Here is a 21,167-nt window from a genome sequence, read left to right on the forward strand (position 1 = left end):
GTTGAACCTTGATGGAAATCTATCACAAATCCATGGATAGTCAGTCGAAATGAGTGAAAAACACCAAGAAATCGAGCCGCATATAACCCGCCGATATGATATCAAGAAACGTCTTGGTAAAGGGGTATGTAAAGCATATTTTCATATTCAATCTGTTGGAATCCAAATTTAGGTGCCGTTGTTCGGACGCAAATTCCACAATCTGGATTTTTGTTTTTTCCCGATTTTGCACTCTCTCGGCATGTATTGTCAGTCAGTGCATTGTTATTGCGTGTACTTTACAGTTCAGGCACTTGCTGGGACATGTTTTTGTTGTGATCACTATTGTAATTTGTATAGCATTTTTTATTGAGTCATGTTCTATGTGGACCATTGTGCACTTGGGCTGTTGTAGGCAAATATATTGAGGCCCAGGGCCAGGGTCACTAAAATTCGTAAAAAAATTGTCAAATATCGCCAGCCACAACGTCTATGAATATCACTACCACCGGGAGCGGCGGGACTAGGCCTACTGCCTTTCTTAGCAGTGTTGCACTTGCAAGCATGCAGCAACATTGCGTGATATTGTAGGCCTATCGCAACTTCTGTGTCAAGTCAATACATTAATTCCCATTAAAAAGTGGCGATACAACGCAGACTCTTCTCACAACCTGGTGATACTATATCGCGCAATGTAATTTTTTTGTGTTCATTGTCGACATTGAGTCGATCCCGATTGAGCTTTATTTTGGCCAAAATTTATGAGAAGAGATGTGATTATCTGATTCATGATGACAATCAACTGGATATGATTAAGCTGATAATCATCAATGATATTGAATGTCCCACCGGTGTTTTCCGATCGCCTCAGGACTCCTAAAAAATCATGATTCTAATAAATAGACTAATGTTGTGCGATATTGTATCGCCCTGAGTGAGAAGAGTCTGCGTTATTATAAAGTTATATCGCCATGATTGATCGGGCATTTACATACAGACACAGACAGTTGGCTACTCTACTCCTTTTGATTTCAAATTTTGATTTTTCTATTTCTAGGCATATGGCATTGTGTGGAAGGCCATTGATAAAAGGACCGCGGAGGTGGTGGCAGTTAAAAAGATTTTTGATGCCTTCCGGAATCAAACAGATGCCCAGGTAAGCTTCAGCCTGCATTGTGGCTCACGCTTCCCTCACGACACTATTGTGGCTCACACCACACCCAAGTATCCCTCCTTGGTATAAACATTATGTTTACTCGGCTACTGAGTGATACATGTATTGTGGGGCCCTGATTCCCCTTGTCTCCGGGGGAAGTTTCTTGACCTGTGACAGTGTGAGTCAGGGTCAATCCAGTGATTCCTATCACTCAAGAGTTTGCCACCAAAGGGTTTTCTCAAGGTACCCTAGGTACTTCTAGAGCAAAGAAGGGTGGCTGCTTCCAAAGTATGTAGGGTGGGACGCCCTGAAAAATTGCCCTGTGGAGAACACTGCCTATAAAGTAATACTACCGGTAGGCAAGCGGCTACATCACGGAAGTTTTGTATTGTTAATACCAGACTCTGGCATTGGATTTAGAATTCTATTAGATCTAGAGCAAACTACAGTGTAGGTTACTGCAAAAGACATGAGGGTCAAAATTATCTGTTTCTGCTGCCTGATAGTTTTGAAGGGTCAGTGTCGGACCAATTACATGAAGTTCATGTAGGCTTACATGCTTACAAACAAAAAGCAAACATTGTGTGTTGAACTGTCCGATCATGATGCAGGTACATGTAGTTCATTTAAAAATTTTGTTTTTTCTCTTCAGCGGACATTCAGGGAGATAATGTTCTTGCAAGAGTTCGGTGACCATCCCAACATCATCAAACTACACAATGTGATAAAAGCTGAAAACGACAAAGATATTTATTTAGTATTTGAGTTCATGGGTGAGTAAAACATACATCATGGTGCAAAAATTTTGCGTCCACGTGACATCACGTGAGAAAACATGATGCATTAAGGGGCACCCTCTGTTCGGGCAGGGAGGAATTACGACATCTCTCTTGAAATAATGTCATTTGGAGCTCAAGACAGAGTAATAACGCATCTTGACTCACTGTCGTCGCGTTATTTTGCATCCCTTAGTACTTCCTGGCATGACGTTACAGTATACACTGCCTGGATTGCCCGTCTTGGTTTTTGGTTGTGGTAGCCAACTGACTCTTGATTTGTCATCTCTGGGAAATATGTGGCAATATCACAATGTTTTGCGATTGATAAAATGGGCATTTAGTGTTGATTGACCGAAATTTCTCATGAGAACATCTTTTGTCCAAAAAGCCCCTTATATTAATATCACAAGCGAAATGATACACATACATAGTCTTTATTATTAGATATTTATCTTTTCAGATACTGATCTGCACAATGTGATAAAAAGAGGCACGATACTGAAAGATATACATAAACGCTATATCATGTACCAATTGTTCAAATCCATCAAATATATGCACTCTGGGAATGTGATTCATCGAGATTTAAAGGTAAGCAGTCAAGCATGGTGACATGGTACCACATTTTGGTCCGACAAAGGAAAATTATTGTCAACACCATTTAGGCCTACTTTGTGCTTCATTGCATTCGAAGTCTTTGTGCACCTATTTCAAGTCTTCATGGGCGTACATCTTGCATTTTATGAATGTTTTTATAAAAAAACATTCTCCACCTAGATTGTTGTGCTCTTTATGAAGTAACAGCTTTTGTCATATTTGTAAAAGTTTTGGTTAAAGGGTAGCATACATTCGTCATTTCTCTTTCCGTTTCATTGTAGGAATTTTTCTTTTTTTGGCTGCACATTATTGTATTTTCCTTGTAAACGTTAGAATCACAAATGTGGACAATGACTGATTGAGTTCAAAATCAAAACTCATGTCTTTCAAAATTGTCAGGCCGGGCCTGTTTTCTTGCTGTCATTTTGCCCCCATGGTTGACTCAGGTCAACGATTCATGAGCCAGTCTAAAAATAATGATGAATCAGGTTCATTTTAAAGGGGGGCTATAGGCAGGAGCTAGGGGGTCAAATTAGTAGTCTTCATGTGACAAGAATCCACAGTCAGGGACCTAAGTTGTGTTTGATTCAGCAATATTCCTACAAGCATGAATAATTTCACTGTCAGATATCATAGACAGTCTCTATCAACGACACAATGAAACATACTCGAGACTGCCTGGGCTCCTGCCTTTAAAAATAGACGCCCTTAAAAATGCAGTTTGAATCCATTTTACCTGTCTAAAGTTACCTGACAATAATGGAATTGCCAATACAGTGGCACCTCCCTTAGCGGACGCCACTCTGTTAAGGACTTGCCCGCTCTAATAAGGTCACTAGTTGTGGTCCCAAATTGGTAGTTTTCATTCAATTCAACCTCTCTAATCAGGACCCCTCTCGAATAAGGACAGCACTTGTCAGTCCCGTGGGTGTCCACATAGAGAGGTTCTACTGTACTCGAAATATTTCTATTTCATGCTGAAAAAGCAACATTTTCATTAAAAGGTGAGCGTTTATGATATTTGTTTTCTCATTTCAGCCGTCCAATATTTTACTCGACAGCGAATGTTTTGTAAAGACTTGCGACTTTGGTCTTGCGCGTTCGTTAACACAGATCTGCACGGATGATGGCGTGGATCCGAATCTGACAGAATACGTGGCAACGCGATGGTACAGAGCGCCAGAAATTCTGCTGGCTTCCAATAGGTGAGATTATGACCTGACGTTGTTGCTTAAAATCTAGTTGTGTTGATAGACTTGGACTTCATTTGAGTGCAGAAACAGTAAAACATCCCTATTAAGGACACTCTCGGGACTGACAAGTGCTGTCCTTAATAGAGAGGTGTCCTGATTAGAGAGGTCAAATTGAATGGAAACAACCAATTTGGGACCAAAATTAGCATAACTTCAGATTTTGAGTACGCAAAAAGTAAAACTTGAATTAGCACAGAAGGGGATTCTTTCATTCCGGGAAAGACTTTTGTTCGTGTTCAACAGTTTGAGCTCTACTGAAACCATGGATGAGCTATTCAATTATTCATACACATGAGATACACCCTGTATACTAACTATGATATCAAGGGCCAGTGCTCTTTCGATGATGATGATGATGATGAAAAGGAGGAATGAACATTGACAGCCCCAAGTTATTAGTCCCGATTATTAGATTACATCATTCCAACACACCTTTATCATTGTAGCACATACATGTGCAGTAGCTTTGATGGGAGCAGTTTCGATTTTTCAAACGGAATATACACAGTACGATAGAGGTGCATGTGCTGTGGTGTATTCCATTGGCCGAAGAGAGTTTCCAGTATGTTTTGCGTTCAGACAACTTGTTGAATTTTAGGTGTAATAGATTCGACGATTGAAGCTCAAATTCCACTCAAAATCTATGCCCATAGCACCTCAGGTTTGAGCCTGCATTTTAGCTCCACCCTTCCGGTCTTGATTTTAGTGCAGAGACCTGCCAGTGTTGCGTTATTTCCTTAAAAATATATCATTGTTGTTATTTGATTTCAGATACACAAAAGGTGTAGATATGTGGAGCTGTGGGACAATCTTAGGGGAAATGTTGCTTGGTAAACCGTTATTTCCCGGGACGTCGACCCTCAATCAGTTAGAGAGAATAATGGCTGGCATTCCTCAACCAACACGCGCAGACATTGATAGCGTTAATTCACCCTATGGTGCTTCTCTGTATGACCGAATAGCAGCAAAGTAAGTAGAGTAGAATCTCAGACCTTCTGTTGAAAGGCGCGTCTTTGCGCGGCCAAATTGTCATTTTGGCCGCGCATGGAACTGCGCGCCTAGCTCTTCAAAAAGTTTTAAAATTCGCGCACCTATCCCGACTGCAGCGCCGCCGATAGGCATATTATTGTAACTACATCACAGACTGTAACAGTGCACGCCATTGGTCAATGTCAGGGGTCACTCGGAAGGCCAACCAATGGAATCTCTCCTAGCATGGGAATCCGTGATTCTCATTATTGTCAATGATGGCCGCCGGGCATAAGTCGCAAACAGCGACTTTCAAGAATTATGCGCCTAGGCTATGAAAATAAAAGTTAGGCGAGTAAATATTTGCTCACCTAGGTATTTTTCAACAGAAGGTCTGGAATCTTGCTGTCTAATTAGGACACCCTATGGGTCTGCCAGGTGCCGTCCTCAATGCAGAGGCGTCAAATTAAAATGGCCAATTTGAGACCAAAATGAGTCCTCAATAGAGAGGTTGTTCTGGTGACAGAGATGTCTCCAAATGGAGGTTCCACTGTACACCATATACCATTGCATTGAGATTGAGTTGAAATATTATAATTACCCACTGAATTATGTAGCTTTTCCTAATTTTATGTATGGCCAATTGCTCTCAGCTCAGTCAAGGTCCAACTCGTCATCATCTTTCACAGTTGACACCTGTTAGTGTTAGTGTTAAATTGGCTAGTTTATTTTTTGCATCACGTAGAATAATTTTTGGTAAATAAGAAAGCCTGGTTGTTTTAGGAAAGTTTCTAGGACACAAAAGAGGGAGATTTCACTGTACATTGTAGTTGCATGAAAATTTTGCATATTTCAAATTTACAGACCAAAAAAGCAATTAGAAGATTTAATTCCAAATGCTCCTGATGACGCAATTGATCTGCTAAAGAAGTTAGTATATTTCAACCCGGATAAAAGAATCACGGCGGAGGAAGCCCTTCGACATCCATATGTAGCTAGGTAGGTTGAGAAAGATAAATTTGTAACCCTTTGGCTTCGAACTATGAAAGAATATTGTTAGGTTTAGAGGTAAACCTTGATTACTAATAAAAAGGTGTAGCGGTGAAAGGTACTGCCAGTCCTGTGAAATTGAAAAGGGTTCTTTGAGAGCGTATTGATCTTAATACTGGAATCCCTTGCAAACAGCCTACGAAATACAGTTGAAATCGCTTCCTACTGTTCATTTCGGAGATATTTGCAAACTATTTTGTCCCAATTGTACATGCAGTGTATGTATGCGTGATGCATTGCAGTACCTGCCAAGTATCGCGGTGACGTTACACCATCGTTTTGCCATCCAATATGGCGGCACTTCTCATCATAGGGATACATCAGGAAGTCAACACCTGTGATCCGTAGGATGTTTATGTACATTTTCTGATGTATCCTAGAACCACCCGCTATTCTGAAACTCAGTAGCATGACATTGGTGATGTGGCCAGTTGTAATTATAACTTTATTTGTGCGAATGAAACCATCATGAAGTTGCTTTATTTTCCGCATTTCGTCTTCAGATTTCATAACAAAGCAGATGAGCCGTCAATAGACCACGAAGTTGTCCCTCCAATCAATGACGACGTGCAGTTAACTGTAGGAGAATACCGAACAAAGTTATACGAGGTAAGAATGAAAAACTGTGGTATCTATCAAACTCATTCCTACTCAACAGGGCTTTTTTCTTTAAAATAAGATTAAGAATGTACCACTGAAGTGTCTGTACTCTATTTCACAAGAAAACGGCTCTGCATACAAAAATGCTTTGATTTTGAAACTTTTTCAGTATTTCGCCTCGCATGACGAATTCTTGGCCATGCTTTGCTGCCTCTGGCAAAGTATTAAGTATTTTTTATACTTTGGACTTTGCAGGTTTGTAGACTGCTGCATTTTCTGTCAGTGTGAAATCGTCCAAAATCCGAGTGGCATTTTTTCATGAAATGGAGTATAGCTGGTTCATAAAACTTCTTTTTTTTTTCTTAAAAAGTAGGCAAGAAGGTAAAAAATGAATAGTGTTCTCACTGTACATGCCTTGTCAGTTTTATCAGAATTTGATTTATCTGTAGTTTGCTGAATTTTAAGTGGAAATGTGTTGAATGCGGACTGTACATACATGTACTTTGCCTATGAGCTTGGGAGTACATGTACATGTATGTACATCAGGACAACCCTCAGCAGTGACATCTGTCATGACGTTATCTCATGAAATCACCTTATGAAAACGATTAATTCATAGCAAGCTTTGCTTTTTCTTCTTCAGATGATCTTAGAAAAGAAGGCCGACAGACGCCAAAAACGAAAAGACGACCAAGAGAAACGTCGGGCCGAATCCGCTGCGAGGGAAGCACGACAGGCTCGAGATTACGGGGAATCTCGAGCGGCGAGAGATTACGCAGATTCTGGTGATCACTATAATGAAAATCGGCCGTCAAATATGTCGTCGTCACCAAAGATGTATGGGAGGCCGCCGACGCAGTCCGCTAGTGCTCATTCAGGTTTGTGATGCATCTGCGTAACTTTTGTTGTGGACGGATTTCCTTGTAAACTATGAGTTACTGTAAATCTTTTTGTTTCAAAAGCTTGACAAAATTTAAAATAAATGTGTACATGTATATTGGTGTTCTGGTATTCTAAGTACATGTGGAAGATGTGAAAATTCGAACTGACAAATAGCAGCGACTTTTGGTTTTATTTTCGAATGCTATCCTTCAAACTCTTAAGCAACAAGCTACTGGTGAGCCATGTAGAAGCTGATGTATTTCTACGACTCATTATCTTTAACTCAATAATTTGTACCGGTAGTTTGTAAAATCTCTCTTTAACTCAAGAATTTGTACTGGGAATTTGTAAAATCTTTATTTTATCTTCTTCCCCTGCAGCATTTGGAAGGACGACGTATGCCAGCCCACCCCAGCCTCAACCTGCACGGACACAATATCGACCGATATCTCGGCAACGAAGTACAGAGAACATCAAGGCAGCAGCCAACGCTTCAAATGCTGCACAGCAGAATTCTAGTTATGTAAGTGTAATGGTGGCATCGTTCCTACTCGCCAGGCAAGAAGGGTATTTCCTCTAGCCAGGTGGGTAGAGTGATGGCCTTTAGCCAGAGGTCCCTGGTTCAATACTTGGCAGGACCTTGGTGATTTTCCTCTTGCTACATGTAATGCATTGTCAACACTGAAAAAGTTATTTTGCAAGTCTTGAAATAACTGGCAGATTTAGAAAGCAGAAAACTTATATGGTTTGGTTTTGACTTGTTCATTTCGGGCCTTTCTAGTGTGTCGTTTTTACACTGTCTGAAGGTGTAAGGTCATCACATATCCCGTAATTTTGTTTGTACTGCAATTCTATTCCTAAATGCCATGAAATAATGTCTGAAGGCTCAAAAGACATCATCCTGGTAGAGATGATAGCCATCAGTGTCCGTATCATTATTTTTGGCCACTAATTTACAAATAACTTGGAACAGCTTGCTGTGGCAAAATGGCAGCATCATTTTTCATGTTGATGCCTTGGTAATTTACAACATGCAGTAGCAATAAATAAATAAAGTACCTATAATCTGTATTGTACACCATTTGATTTCAGATGTCGGCAGCCGAAGCGAGGCGCCAACAATCTGCCCCTGTGCTAGGGCGACCGAATCACTCGCGACAGTATTCAGGTTACTCAAGACAAGCCAATAACCCTGTCATCACGCGAGAAGACCGGCCGGGATTAGCTGTCACGAGTTCAAGACTGGTAAGAAGCGGCATCTCATTTAAAATCTTACTCACAACTTTAACCCTATGGCCTATGGCCTAGGGCTTAGCTGGCCTGAATTGACACACTGCATTACTCTCCCTGCTCTTTCCCAAGGATCCAAAACGGCTGTGTACCTCTCCTGTCCTGAACTGACATAACTTTTTCTTTTGGCATTGTGATTGGGCGCTACACTAAGATACATCTTGGTTTTGTCTTGATTGAGGATTGTCGTAGTCGAGAAGCGTCTTTCAAATTAGCTCACCCTTAAATAGATATTAAGATGATTGTCACTGTTACCATTCCAGTGCTGCACTATGTAAAAATCTGTAAGTGGCTGATGACAACTTGGGCATGCCTTGTGATCATTTTGTGAGACACTGCACTGTGTTATTCAATCAAAGGGTTCCATGAGTGCGTTCATGAATACGTTCTCAGTGCATTCCGAACAGTTAGTTCCTCACATTACCCCTTCACTAAAATTACAAAGAAGATTTTTATGGGCCCCAGACCAACAGTCTGGGGACCATATTGAGATTGCTGGAAGTTCTACATTCTTCTATCTGTTCACCCACAAACATTATTGTGAGTGTTCTCTAAAAAACACCTAAATAAACCAAAAATCTTTCTTCCGTATACCACCAAACATAACCCCAACCATTCAACGTCACCAAAGACTTTTCGAAATTTGGATAATTTTGATGGCTTTGAAGTGTTTTTATGCGCCAATTTTTCTGATTTGCTTTCAAATCTCCGGCACGACACGTACATTAGCATATAAGCTCCGCCCCGTAATGGTGACATCATATCCTCATGCATCATGGCGGCGGTATCTCTTTGCCGAAGTGGGGATCCCCGAAGTGGCGAGCTGTCGAGTATTTTGAGCAAAGAACGACGGTTGAATGTAGGAATAAAATAAAGGAAAAGCCTTAAATGCTTATCGATGATCCATCCTGCCCATCTGAAAAGGTTAGGGTGTTGTTTAAATGTTATTGAGCGTGCGATTTTGAGAAAGCGCGAGCGTGTTTGTCCGGAAATAGATCATCCGCGAAACGGAATAGACTTCAATCCTCCATACGTGTACTGTGTGGGCCCGTGGTGGCTATCAAATTTGCTGACAAGCAAATTTCAAATTTCTAGTAATCTCTTGTATCTTAGTTATTCATATTCTATCAAAAGTATAAAAAAGGATTTAATTGAATTGTCATCTCAAAACAAAACGTAGTACAGTATTAAGTAGACCTCACCTTAGTCGAACCTATTGGGACCATAGATTTTTCTTCGACTTACACAATGACAAAGTCTACTTAGGTGATGATTATTCAAAAGAAAAGCATGAAATTTGCTTCAACTTAATCAGATCTCGGCATATGCAAGTTCAACTTTGGCAAGGTTGACTGTATCTTTAATTTTCATGACACGGCATACCTTTTCAAATGACAACTCAATTATTCCTAAATGGACCGAAGTAGCTGTGCCTGCCATGAAAACCACCACCACTAGCCAATTCTGAGGAAAACCAGATGCTGCTACTATGTTAGTCCTATGGACAACTCCAAAATACAGAAGTACTTGATTTAATCCCACAAAGCAACTACCTTCTTTGCTCTTCTACCCAGGTGCCTCCCTACCTCACAACTTCCATTGTACATCTTCACACCTCCCTCAACCCTAATTAGTGGGGACCATTCAATTTGCTGCCAAGCAAATTCATAGTTCTAGTTTTGTTTGTGTTCTCAATTTGCTGTGCAACCAGCCAACTGCCCTCAAATGAGCGCTTGTTCCCCAGCTACATGCACCTGCAATTATAATCACTGCTGTGTGTGACAAAAAAATCTCTTGCCTGCAGGTAAAACTGTAACTGCCTTGGTTTGACATAGACTCGCAGGTCGGTACTACATGTAGGCCTCAGCAAATCAAATGGTTCGTTTTTAGAGCACTTTGGAAGCAGTGCATAAAAATTTAATGAACACATCTCTTCTACTTCTAATCTATATTGACTGAGCTGAGGAGTTAGATCATGCTAAGTTTTAAGCCACAGTATCCCTGGCGTGGCATTTATTCAGAAAGTTTTAACATCACCATATCCATACAAGAATAGGTTCAACCCCCTCCACAACCACCAGCATAGGTTGGAATTTCCTGCCTAGGAACGTCAATGGCAATGCTGCACAGAACATAGGGCTCTTCAAGGTTACCCTAGGAGCCTCGATCATTTAACCCCAAATAATTTTATCCTACACTGCTGTTCATTCAATTTGAAAACTTTTACGACCAAGCTTTTATCCTGCACCAGCACAGGAGGCTACCTAGGTACAATTGCAGATTTGCATCACCTGGATAAACTATTCAGAATCTCTTCAGATTCAGATTCAGATGACATCTTAATATTGATCATACTCTCAATTGATTATTTTGCTACCATCACTCAAGTTTTGCAAATTTTGTGTTTCTATTAGCAACCAGAGGCAAAGAAGGTAACCATCCACCACAAAGTTTCATGGCGTCTGTACAAGTGTTTCCCGTCTTTTCTTTCAGTACTTTGTGATTTCTCTCTTTTTTCTTTCTCTCCATTTTTTGGCACAGTGTGAAGTGGGTATAAATGTTTTCTTTTCAACCAGCAAAACCATTCCAACAGGACCACAACAATTTGTGCTGCATCCTTGTTTGTGAAATTGCGTCTTTGGCGCTAGTAATTGCAATTAAATTTTAGTCTTTGGCAGCATTTAAAAATTACAATTTTTGTAGTTTGTTGGAAATTTTTGCAAATTGCAACATGTGCGAAAATTTTGCGATTTACAGTCCACCAGGTACTAAACAAGGTATCTCCAGAATTGGTACCTTGGCTTTTTTTTTGTTGATAATTCCCAACTCTTAGAAATAATGGTATCACCAACAAAATCATGCTCATCCAACATGCAGAATTGAAACTTTGAACCAAAATAAAATATTCTGGGAAGTTCAAGAAAGTTTTACAGATGTGTGTCGCCTTGGAAACATTCTAGATATTGCAGACTTTCGTTCCCAGAAACTTTCATTTGGTCTCAGAACTTTGAATATTTTTACGATTTCTTTTATTTTAGCGCTATCTCGGGAGTCTGAACAGCAACACTAGCCCGAACTATTCTCCACTGCCACAAGTATATGTATGCTTCACGTTTTTATTTTTCCCCAGACACTGCTTGAGACTACGCTTGTCGTGCGTTTGCATAACACCACAGGGCTCGAAAATCACATCCGCAGTTGGGTCATTTATGAAATAGACTCCTTGCTGATAATCTATTCCATGTGTTGTGTAGATATAGAATTCTAAGTTCTTATTACAGAGGTTGTACAGTGGAACCTCCCTTAGCAGACACCTCTCTGTTAAGGACAACCTCTTTATTAAGAACACTAGTTTTGGTCCCAAATTGGTTGTTTCCATTCAAATCAACCTCTGTAATCAGGACACCTCTCTAAATAAAATCAGCATATGTCAGTCCCAAGGGTGTCCTTAATAGAGAGGATCTACTGTTTTTGCAATCTAAGTATTTGGGACAGAGGCAAATCGACTTGTTAAATTGTGTTTATTTTAACACTTTCAGTGCCATCTGACATAGATTTATGGCGGTTTTTGAGCCAGAAATACCTATCGAGTATCGTCCAGATGCTTATATGTTCTCGAAAGGCTTCTGTGTTGAAACAACACGAATGCCATATTTAGGGAGAGGCAGGACCTGAATCATTTTATGTGTTAAAACCTATCTATTGTAAAGCTATTCCAACTTCGGGAATTTTTTTTGAGGGGACGGGGTTTGGGAGTTATGAATGATATGGGGGTCATTTTGGTCACTTTTCAACCATACAGCTATAAAGTGATGTAAGGGTGATATATTTTAATCAACAGAATGTTGATTCAGCCAGTTCAGGTTGTGGGAAAGCTATTGCAAAAAACTTATCTCTAATGGATTGCTTTTTTGGGGGGTCTATAAGGGGAAGGAATGCTGGCACTGAAAGTATTGAGGCTGACTGGATTTTTCGAGCCCTTCCCAACCCTGTGCTGGGATAGCTTCGTTTGAGTAGACTAGCTGTGTGGAGGTAGCGAGTCTGGTGTCAACCTCAACCTATAATTATACTAGAGGTTTCTGGGAAACTTTTCATAACAATACCAGTGTTCTAGTCTAGTCATAACATGTTCATTTACCCAGCTCGTGCTGTAAATGATTTTGTAGTTCTGCGAATCTATATTTTTTTGTTCAATCGTTGAGTGGTGATACCATTAGTTCTCAGTAGGGAATAAGTTCACTGGCAGATTTTAGTTGTGGTACAATCATGGCCAAAACATGCCCCCTCTATTTAGAAAAGCTACATAACTTTTAAGGAGGTACAATCATATCCCCAGGGCCTCTGTGTACATATGTGTACAGTCAACTTACAACTGTTTTTGATGCTTTTGGAGCTATAATTGTACTGAGGCTATAAGTGTACCACTTTACTTTATATACATGTATGTATGGATGTTCATTATATATTTCAATGTTCATCTGTGATCTAAAATGGGTCCAAATTATCAGATTTTCCTCAGAATTTGTTAAAAATCATATTACTTGTTCGGTTTGACTGAAAGGAAATGATAGCTCTCGAAGCTGAATTTAAAACACGTCACAATAGTAGATTGATAATCATGACATGATGTAAAAAGTAATCTACTCTCCCCTAAAACGATTGCATCAGAATAGATTCCTAACTTTTGACTTCTGTTTATGATCAGATATCTGGAGTAAGAAATACTGTATCAGCAGAGAAAACCCAGCAAGGAGTACTTTCTTACCGAATACCCATATTTAAGCGTTCCTTCCAAAATCCAATCCTAATCATTTGAAAACCACTCCAGCACCTAAAATCCTAGAAAATTTGTGTTACTGCGTATTTTAACTAGTAAACCCTGATGAAGCATTGTAAAATAGATTTTAGAAACTCAAAACTATCCATGAACGCTTCTGCCATTCAACTTCAAGCATGTCAAGTCATTAGGTAAAATTTCTAGCTATATAGCAGTGTAGGGTGGTGTTAGGCTCAATAGTTTAGCTGACTAATAAATCATTTGATGATCTCGGACAAGTTGAACTAATACTAAAATTCTGTTGTTAAATTTTGAAAATTTTGAATGATATTTTGACTTGCCAGATGTCACTGCAGAAAAGATTTTGTCTGTTGACGAAGCATTGTCTTTTTCAAGATGGACTCCTTGATGTTGCTTATTTCTGTTGTGCGTTTTGTTTCAAAACCTGTGTCAGTCTGTAGATACATTTTCCTATTGTGATGTGTTATTGTTTGTGTCATTGCAGGTTCCCGGCCAAAGGCCACTCTCTGCCAAAGACAAGGTCAAGCAGCCTGTCGTCTACGGAAGGAGACAATACGAAAACACCAGAAATGCCCCATCCTCGGGTATTCCAAAGGCAGCATTCGGTAGCTACAGTCAGTCGCACGGAACCATCAACGCCAGCCAGTTGGCGGCAATACAGACCAAGCAGTGGAATGTGTAGAGGTGATGCCTACATCACATCTGCCTCTGTGTTTGAATTTCTCCGACAGGTAGTAAAGATCTACTGGAGATGGATTTCCAAGTGCCGACCCCGTTTGCATTTTGGAAAAGGTCATTTGGAAAGGAGTGGTTTAAGAATGCGTCTGGTTTTGTGTACAAACTTGTACATTTTGTAGAGAGTTACGCCGTCTGCCTGACGTTTTCAAGCAGACGTTCGGTTTCAGTGTTGTGCATCAGCATGGTCATTTGGAAAGGACTGGTGGAGATGGGCTCTTGGTTTTGTGTACATTTGTCCACTTTGCAGACAGTCAGGCCGTCTGCATGGTGATTAGGCAGACAGTAGGTTCAACTTATAGCTTAAAACTGATTATCTGATACTGCTCCTTTTGTGAGTTTACAATCATAGTGTTCAGTTGTAGAGTTTGTGGCAAAGAAAACCAAGCTGGTCCTCGTAGTTCAGCAGAAAAATGTGAAGCAGTTTGAATAGCTTCAGTACCATTTTTGGTACTCTGGCCTCTGGAGAAGAAGGAAGGGTTAGGTTAGGAAAGCAGACAACTTCACCTGTCATTTTTGGTGGTAAAATCTGGATGATGACCAGTAACTTTGAAAAAAAACCCAGTGAATATGGATGACATTTTCTCCTGACAAAGGGCACCTTGAAATCTCTGGTGCATGCATGACAGTGTGGACAATGTGGGTTGTAGAACTAGAAAAAGGTTATAAGTGTTCATGAGACATTTCTATACAAAATAAGTGCTATTGGATTTTAGTCTAAAATTTTCCAATTGTCATATTAAACGCTTCATGAGGGGTGTATTGCGTTTGATGTAATGTCTTGTTTTGAAGTTGAATGTGTGTGTTTACTTTGAGCAGCTGGGCAGTTATGTGGGTGATTATTGCCAAAACGTGGCAGTAATAGTTAGTGGTCCAATGCAGTAGATGAGTCCCAGGACGTTATGGAAGAACAGCATCAGGAATGACGTAGCGTCAAACACACAGGTGGGGGAGGGGGCTCATTTTGTGACCTCAGACGGGGAGAACTCTCGTCAAAATTAGCAATCCAGGTCAAACCCCCGTGGAGACAAAACATGGTGGTCTCCTTGGCAGCATCAATACAGAAAAACTTGTCGATGAAAATTTGACATGGGCTGGAAATCTATTGTGTATTGGACTGCTGACGAACTGCTACCTATCGGTATTAAAGCTGGATGAGTTTTAATACTTCTCAACAGAATTGCGACCTAAAATTTGGTTATGCTGCACACTGGACTTATTATTGGGTGACAGAAAATGAAATTTAAATGGTTAGTTGGCTCATTTCGATAAATTATCGGCCTGCTGATTTTTTGTCCCTGATGTACTGGTATGCAGCTGTCAGTGTAATTCCTGTACCCCCCCCCCCCCACTTCCTGGCAGGGGTCTGACCCAGGAGGGGGTACAAGGTTGACAATGATTAGTGCATTAGTTGCTTGTGTGCGAGACTTAGCGACCTTCTGAAATCTGCCAAGCTTGGCATAGTTATTACCGTCAGTGTGTAATTTTGTCGCCAGTCGCTTGGGTACCTTTGGGTGAGACATTCCCAATGTTGACGCTACTTTAAAGATGTCCAGTTGTACAGTTTTTGTGTTATTAATGTATTTATATTAACATGTAAATATTTTTAGGCGTACTAGCTCTTAGATGCTTCAACATTCCTGTAGCCTTCATTCCACGGACAAATGTGTTTATGTTTGAAAGGGTTGTAAGAATTCTATACATAACACTGTAATTTGATGATGAAAATAAAAGTGGGAAAAATCTCTATGAGCGGATCATTGGTACAATCATGGATTGTACACCCTCTGTAATTAGTGATGACATGCCTGACCTTTCATAATTATTGATGGGATATCCAAGTTTCGGGTATTTTTTCTCCAACATTCCCTGGTCCTTTTGTCAGTTTTTAATTGTTCTTTAAATATTTACAAACAACAATTGAAACAATTTCTCATGAGGGCAGTTATGCCTGTTGTGTTTCCTAACCTAAGATATTGTGTCTGTAGTTCAAATTAGATCGAAATATTTATTGCCCGACAGTATGTACATGTCATAAGCCGTCCATATTTATTCGATTTTACTGAGATTAATATTTTATTTCTTTGTAATTTATTTCTAAACACTTTAAATGTTTCAAGAGTCCATCCAATGTATATGTTCGAATTCCATCCATTTGTAAGTGTTTACAGCGAAATGTACGTACATGTATGTGTTTTATCAAGAATTAATAAAGACTAGTCTTTATCATTGCTTGGTTTTTATCGAAGAGTATAATTAGGCATTTGCCTTTTCTGATGTATAGCTTAAAGATTATCGTAATATCTATGGTAAGACTTAACTGAGGAGTAGCACAAGGTTCTGCCTGTTTTAGCCTGTTTTGTGTAGAGGATGGTTCTTGGATGCTGATCCAAATATGTGCGCAAACATTCTTCAAAGTGTCAGTGTTTACTTCCAGTCCTATTCATGCGCCCTCAACACAGGAACCCATCAACTATCAATAGTGCCAGCCAGCAGTGACTCTCCCTGACCCTACTTCTCATTTAAAGGGAATTTGGCACGACCAACTTTTCAGCCTACCTTGACATTTTCAGCAGCAGGGGAAATGTGCCTTCTCATTTCCTGTTGCAGCGGAGATCAGTTTATTCAGCTAGATTTGGTCTGCTGAACATGCGGTCAAAAAGGTACTATTCAGAAACTCACATATGGGAATTCCACAGTAATGACTCCATGCATCAGTTTCTTTGTTCTTTGGTACTGGCCGAGTCGCAGGGAAGCTTTGTATTGCTTGTGCAAAATTCACTTTAATGATCCACTCAGATGATATCTATGCAATGTGATAAGATTGTATTGCAGTTAATCAGCAAGTTGTTTCAAAAAATGTAAAGTTTTACAAAGATTTTAATTTATTTTAATTTATGGTTTATGAATAGGAAGTGCAAGTGAGATGCGTTTTTCAAGTCTCATAAAAATGCTTCAATGGTTGTGTACTTTTTATACATTTTAATGATTTACAATTGTTTCTTTAAAGGGACAATATAGGCAGCAGCTAGGTAGGCAAGATAAAGTTACACCAAGTTGCCATTAGAGGTCTCTCAAATCTCACACTACAATGAGATGATTCACGCTTGTACGAGGAATATATTCAGTGCTGGATCGGACATGACCCAGGACCATTACTGTGTGTATTAGTCACCTGATGATGGCCAAAGTAGCCCCTCTGCTCCTGCCTATAGTCCCCCTTTAAGTTGTGCATGTTTATAAGTTATTTGTAGCTATAGCATGAGCAAAGGATTGTGGACATGTTAAGCCCTGTGAAATGTACGTGGACAGACCCCCTTAGTTGAGGGTACCAGGGTCTATTGCCCTTGAGGTGTCTGAAACATCCATGCAGTTGTGTAAGGCTTTAATCATTGTCATTTCTTTAATAAAAGATAATAGCTACATAGGTCAAGAGTGTTTCTTATTACAAGAAAGGAATTGATGTATAGATATAAAAGGAACTGCATGGTTTGGCCTCATGTCCTAATGGTTCCAAGTCTACAGTATTCCGGCTGAGGAATCTCTTTACTTTTGATGAAATCCACATAGAGATGACAATCAGCAAAGTATTCAGGCAACAGGGTGGTCCAAAAAACAGGTATAGCCTTCACAGAATCAGTGGTGGTTGGTTTTAAGGCTTCTGGTCGAGTTGCCATCTAGGCAACCTGCCAAGTTGAGCTGATCAAGCTTCTTGGCCAACCAGTGGTCTTTGAATGTATTTTGGGGGAAAGGTGAAATATTTGTTGGAAATTTTGGCTTTATTTTATAGTGTATGAACCCTGAAATAGGTTTGTTTTCTTGGTAACAGATTGATAGAGGCCGTCTGCTTGATCTCAGTTTGCCTGTTGTTGTCGACGCTTCATTAAACAAAAAGCAGACATTTGTCTGCCAACCATGTTTGTAACTGTTTATATGATAACCCTTCACTGAGGTGAGGACAGTTGGTAACTTCAAGTCACATCAATGGAGGGTCATGATGAGGCCGAGGGAATGAAGTCATAGATTACCGTCCTAATAATTGTCATAAAATGCACAAGTCTTTTATATCCCCTTTTTAATACTGGTACCCTTGTTCCTTTGTTTTTTTCCGGGGTTTTGAGTAGATCACCTGATTCGGAATTTGAATGAAAAGCTTTCCTTTTGCCAATAAAGAAGTATCTCCATCAAAATGAGGAAACATTTTGACGAAAGGGAGGTGGACGGTATTCTATGACTTTCATTCCCTGAGTCTTATAGACAGCACATTGTGGGAAAATTTAATTGTAGTGATTGTTCCCATTGCTTTTGTGCATGTATGTCTTCAATGTACTGGTACAGTTTTCAGTTGTGAAAATGCTGTTCAAAAGGCATTGAATTTGTCATTGAGATATTTTCATCTCTGAAATAATTTTTGCCACGAAACACATAATACAGTGGAGATCAGTGAGGAGGAGGAGGGGGGCCTTGTTCTCCTTTGCAAGAACTGTGAAAAAGGTAAAATTTCTCAAGTTTTGCCTATTGTACAGTTTACATTAGTATATACATTATATACTAGTAATCTTACTAGTATACTAGGTTATTGTACAGTATATACTAGTACACTGAGACTAGGTATTACACTGTGATCTGATAGACCATTGTTCATTACTATTGTACGTGTATTGCACGAATAGCAAATCGTGATACAGTACTGTTTCTGTAAATGAATTTTCTGTAAATAAAGACGTCAAAAGTGTGAATCGCTCGTTTATATTTTCATTCCTCTTGCTGAAGGAGGCTGTTTCGAAACTGAATTGGAGAGTTGGTGACTTAATAGAAAGGCTGGGGTGTGATCACAGCATGCATTCCTGGAAAATGCATAACTTTTGACTGGAGACATTATATGGCTGTGACAAACTGTAAGATATATGGTTCTTCGAAACCTAGGTTTGAGAGATTGTGAGTTTGGACAGACCAGGGTTGTGATCACTGCACTCCTGGAGGTCTCACAACTCTTGAATGGATCTGAAGACAATATTATATGGATGTGACTAACTGGGAAAGACATTGGCTGTCCTTGAAAACGACATGGTTGTGATCACTGCATGCACTCCTGGAGATTTCACAACTCTGGGTCCAAATACAATATTATATGGCTGTGAAAAACTGGGATATACATTGGCTGCCTCAAAATTGAATTGCAAATATGGTGACTTGGAAAGATTGAGAATGTGATCACTGCACTTCTAGAGATCTCACAGCTCTTGAATGGATCTAAAGACATCACATGGCTGTGACCAACTGCGAAAGACATTGGCTGTCTCCTGACTTGGAAAGATTGGATTGTGATTACTGCACTTCTGGCGGTCTCACGCCTTTTGACTTGATCTAAAGACAATATCAAAGGGCTGTGACTATTAACTGGGAAAGACATTGGCTGTCTCCTGTCTTGGAAAGATTGGGTTGTGATCATTGCACTTCTGGCGGTCTCACGCCTTTTGACTTGATCAAAAGACAATATCAAAGGGCTGTGACTATTAACTGGGAAAGACATTGGCTGTTTCAAAACTGAATTGGAGAGATGCTGACTTGGAAAGATCGGGGTTGTAATCACTGCACTCTTGGAGATCTCATAACTCTTGACTGGAGACATTATATGTCTGTTACTTACTGGAGAGGCCGTTCGAAACTGAATGGGATGGATCGTGACTTCAGAAAAACGGTGGTTGTGATCATAGCATGCACTCCTGGAGAAAGCACAACTTTTGACTGGAGGCATTATAAGGCTGTGAAGAAATATGGTTCTTCCAAACCTTGGTTTGAGAGATTGTGACTTTGGACAGACCGGGGTTGTGATCACTGCACTTCAAGAGATCTCACAGCTCTTGACTGGATCTAACGACATTACATGCCGTGACCAACTGGGAAAGACCTTTGCTGTCTCAAAAACTGAATTGGAGATATGGTGACTTGGAAAGACCGGAGTTGTGATCACAGCACTCCTGGAAGTCTTACAACTCTTGACTGGATCTGAAGACAATATTATACGGATGTGACTAACTGGGAAAGACATTGGCTGTTCTTGAAAAAACATGGTTGTGATCACTGCATACACTCCTGGAGATTTCGCAACTCTTGACTGGATCTGAAGACAATATCATATTGCTGTGACAAACTGGGAGAGGCTGTTTCGAAACTGAATTTGGAAGTCAGTGACTTAGAAAGACTGGGGTGTGCAGCATGCACTCCTGAAGAATGCACAACTTTTGACTGGATACATTATATGGCCGTGGCTAACTTGGAAAGACATTGGCCTTTCCAAAACTGAGTGGGAGAGATGGTGACTAGGTATGGATTGAGGTTGTGTTAACTGCACTCCTGGGGATCTCACAACTCTTGACTGCTGACTTGGAAAGATCGGGGTTGTAATCACTGCTCTCTTGGAGATCTCATAACTCTTGACTGGAGATATTATATGGCTGTGACTAACTGGGAGAGGCTGATTCGAAACTGAATTGTAGAGATGGTGATTTAGAAAGACTTGGGTGTGGTCAGAGTATGCACTCCTGGAGAATGTACAGCTTTTGACTGGATACATTATATGGCTGCGACCAACTGGGAAAGACATTGGCCGTTCCAAAAATGAGAGTCAGAGATATGTTGACATGGTATGGAGTGTGGTTGTGCTTGCACTGCTGGAGAGTTCAGAAAAAGTTGTAACCAATGATTAAAAGGTGTTACCAACTGGAAATTAAGGTCGTTTGTGACAATAGATTGATGGATAGGCCAAGGTGTGACCCAACTAATTAATTGATGACAGTTTTGTTGTGAGCTGGAGTGCGAATTAAGCTGATTGTAACGAAACAAAGATGTGACGTAGGTATGACAACTTGGAAGGACCATGGTTCTTTGAGGGACCTGTCCTTCCCAGCACTTAACAGAAATAATTGGTTATTGGCTCTATTTTTATCCTGCCACCGTCAACACTGTCCTGGAAAGAACCAGCATAGTGACCGAGGGCACTGTGGACTTGGTTCTTTGTGGGACCCTTCCTCCCAGCACTTAATGGGAATAATTTGTTTGGCTCTCTTCACAACACG

At 40.2% G+C, this 21,167-nt stretch overlaps 1 protein-coding gene across 2 annotated transcripts; it reads left to right on the plus strand.

Annotated features, from left to right (window-relative positions):
* Window positions 1-13: 13 nt before the first annotated feature.
* Window positions 14-18,827, plus strand: LOC135486315 (extracellular signal-regulated kinase 2-like). 2 transcript variants are annotated; one of them, XM_064769013.1, is made up of 13 exons: window positions 14-124; window positions 1,037-1,135; window positions 1,788-1,908; window positions 2,375-2,505; window positions 3,550-3,716; window positions 4,536-4,733; window positions 5,598-5,732; window positions 6,287-6,392; window positions 7,027-7,261; window positions 7,646-7,788; window positions 8,358-8,510; window positions 11,594-11,656; window positions 13,838-18,827. In XM_064769013.1, the coding sequence occupies exons 1-13, from the start codon at window positions 50-52 to the stop codon at window positions 14,033-14,035; spliced, it is 1,824 nt and encodes a 607-aa protein (XP_064625083.1). In that variant the 5' UTR covers window positions 14-49; the 3' UTR covers window positions 14,036-18,827. The 2 variants fall into 2 exon arrangements, with proteins under 2 accessions (XP_064625083.1, XP_064625084.1); XM_064769014.1 differs by lacking the exon at window positions 11,594-11,656.
* Window positions 18,828-21,167: the final 2,340 nt, after the last annotated feature.

Source organism: Lineus longissimus, chromosome 4 (assembly GCF_910592395.1).
Source record: "Lineus longissimus chromosome 4, tnLinLong1.2, whole genome shotgun sequence".
Classification (NCBI taxonomy): Eukaryota; Metazoa; Nemertea; class Pilidiophora; order Heteronemertea; family Lineidae; genus Lineus; species Lineus longissimus.

Coding starts and splice junctions, on each gene's coding strand:
- LOC135486315 (XM_064769013.1), top strand. CDS start 50: ATGAGTGAAAAACACCAAGAAATCGAGCCGCATATAACCCGCCGATAT. Junction 1,136..1,787: donor GGAATCAAACAGATGCCCAG/GTAAGCTTCAGC, acceptor TTTTCTCTTCAG/CGGACATTCAGGGAGATAAT. Junction 11,657..13,837: donor CTCCACTGCCACAAGTATAT/GTATGCTTCACG, acceptor GTGTCATTGCAG/GTTCCCGGCCAAAGGCCACT.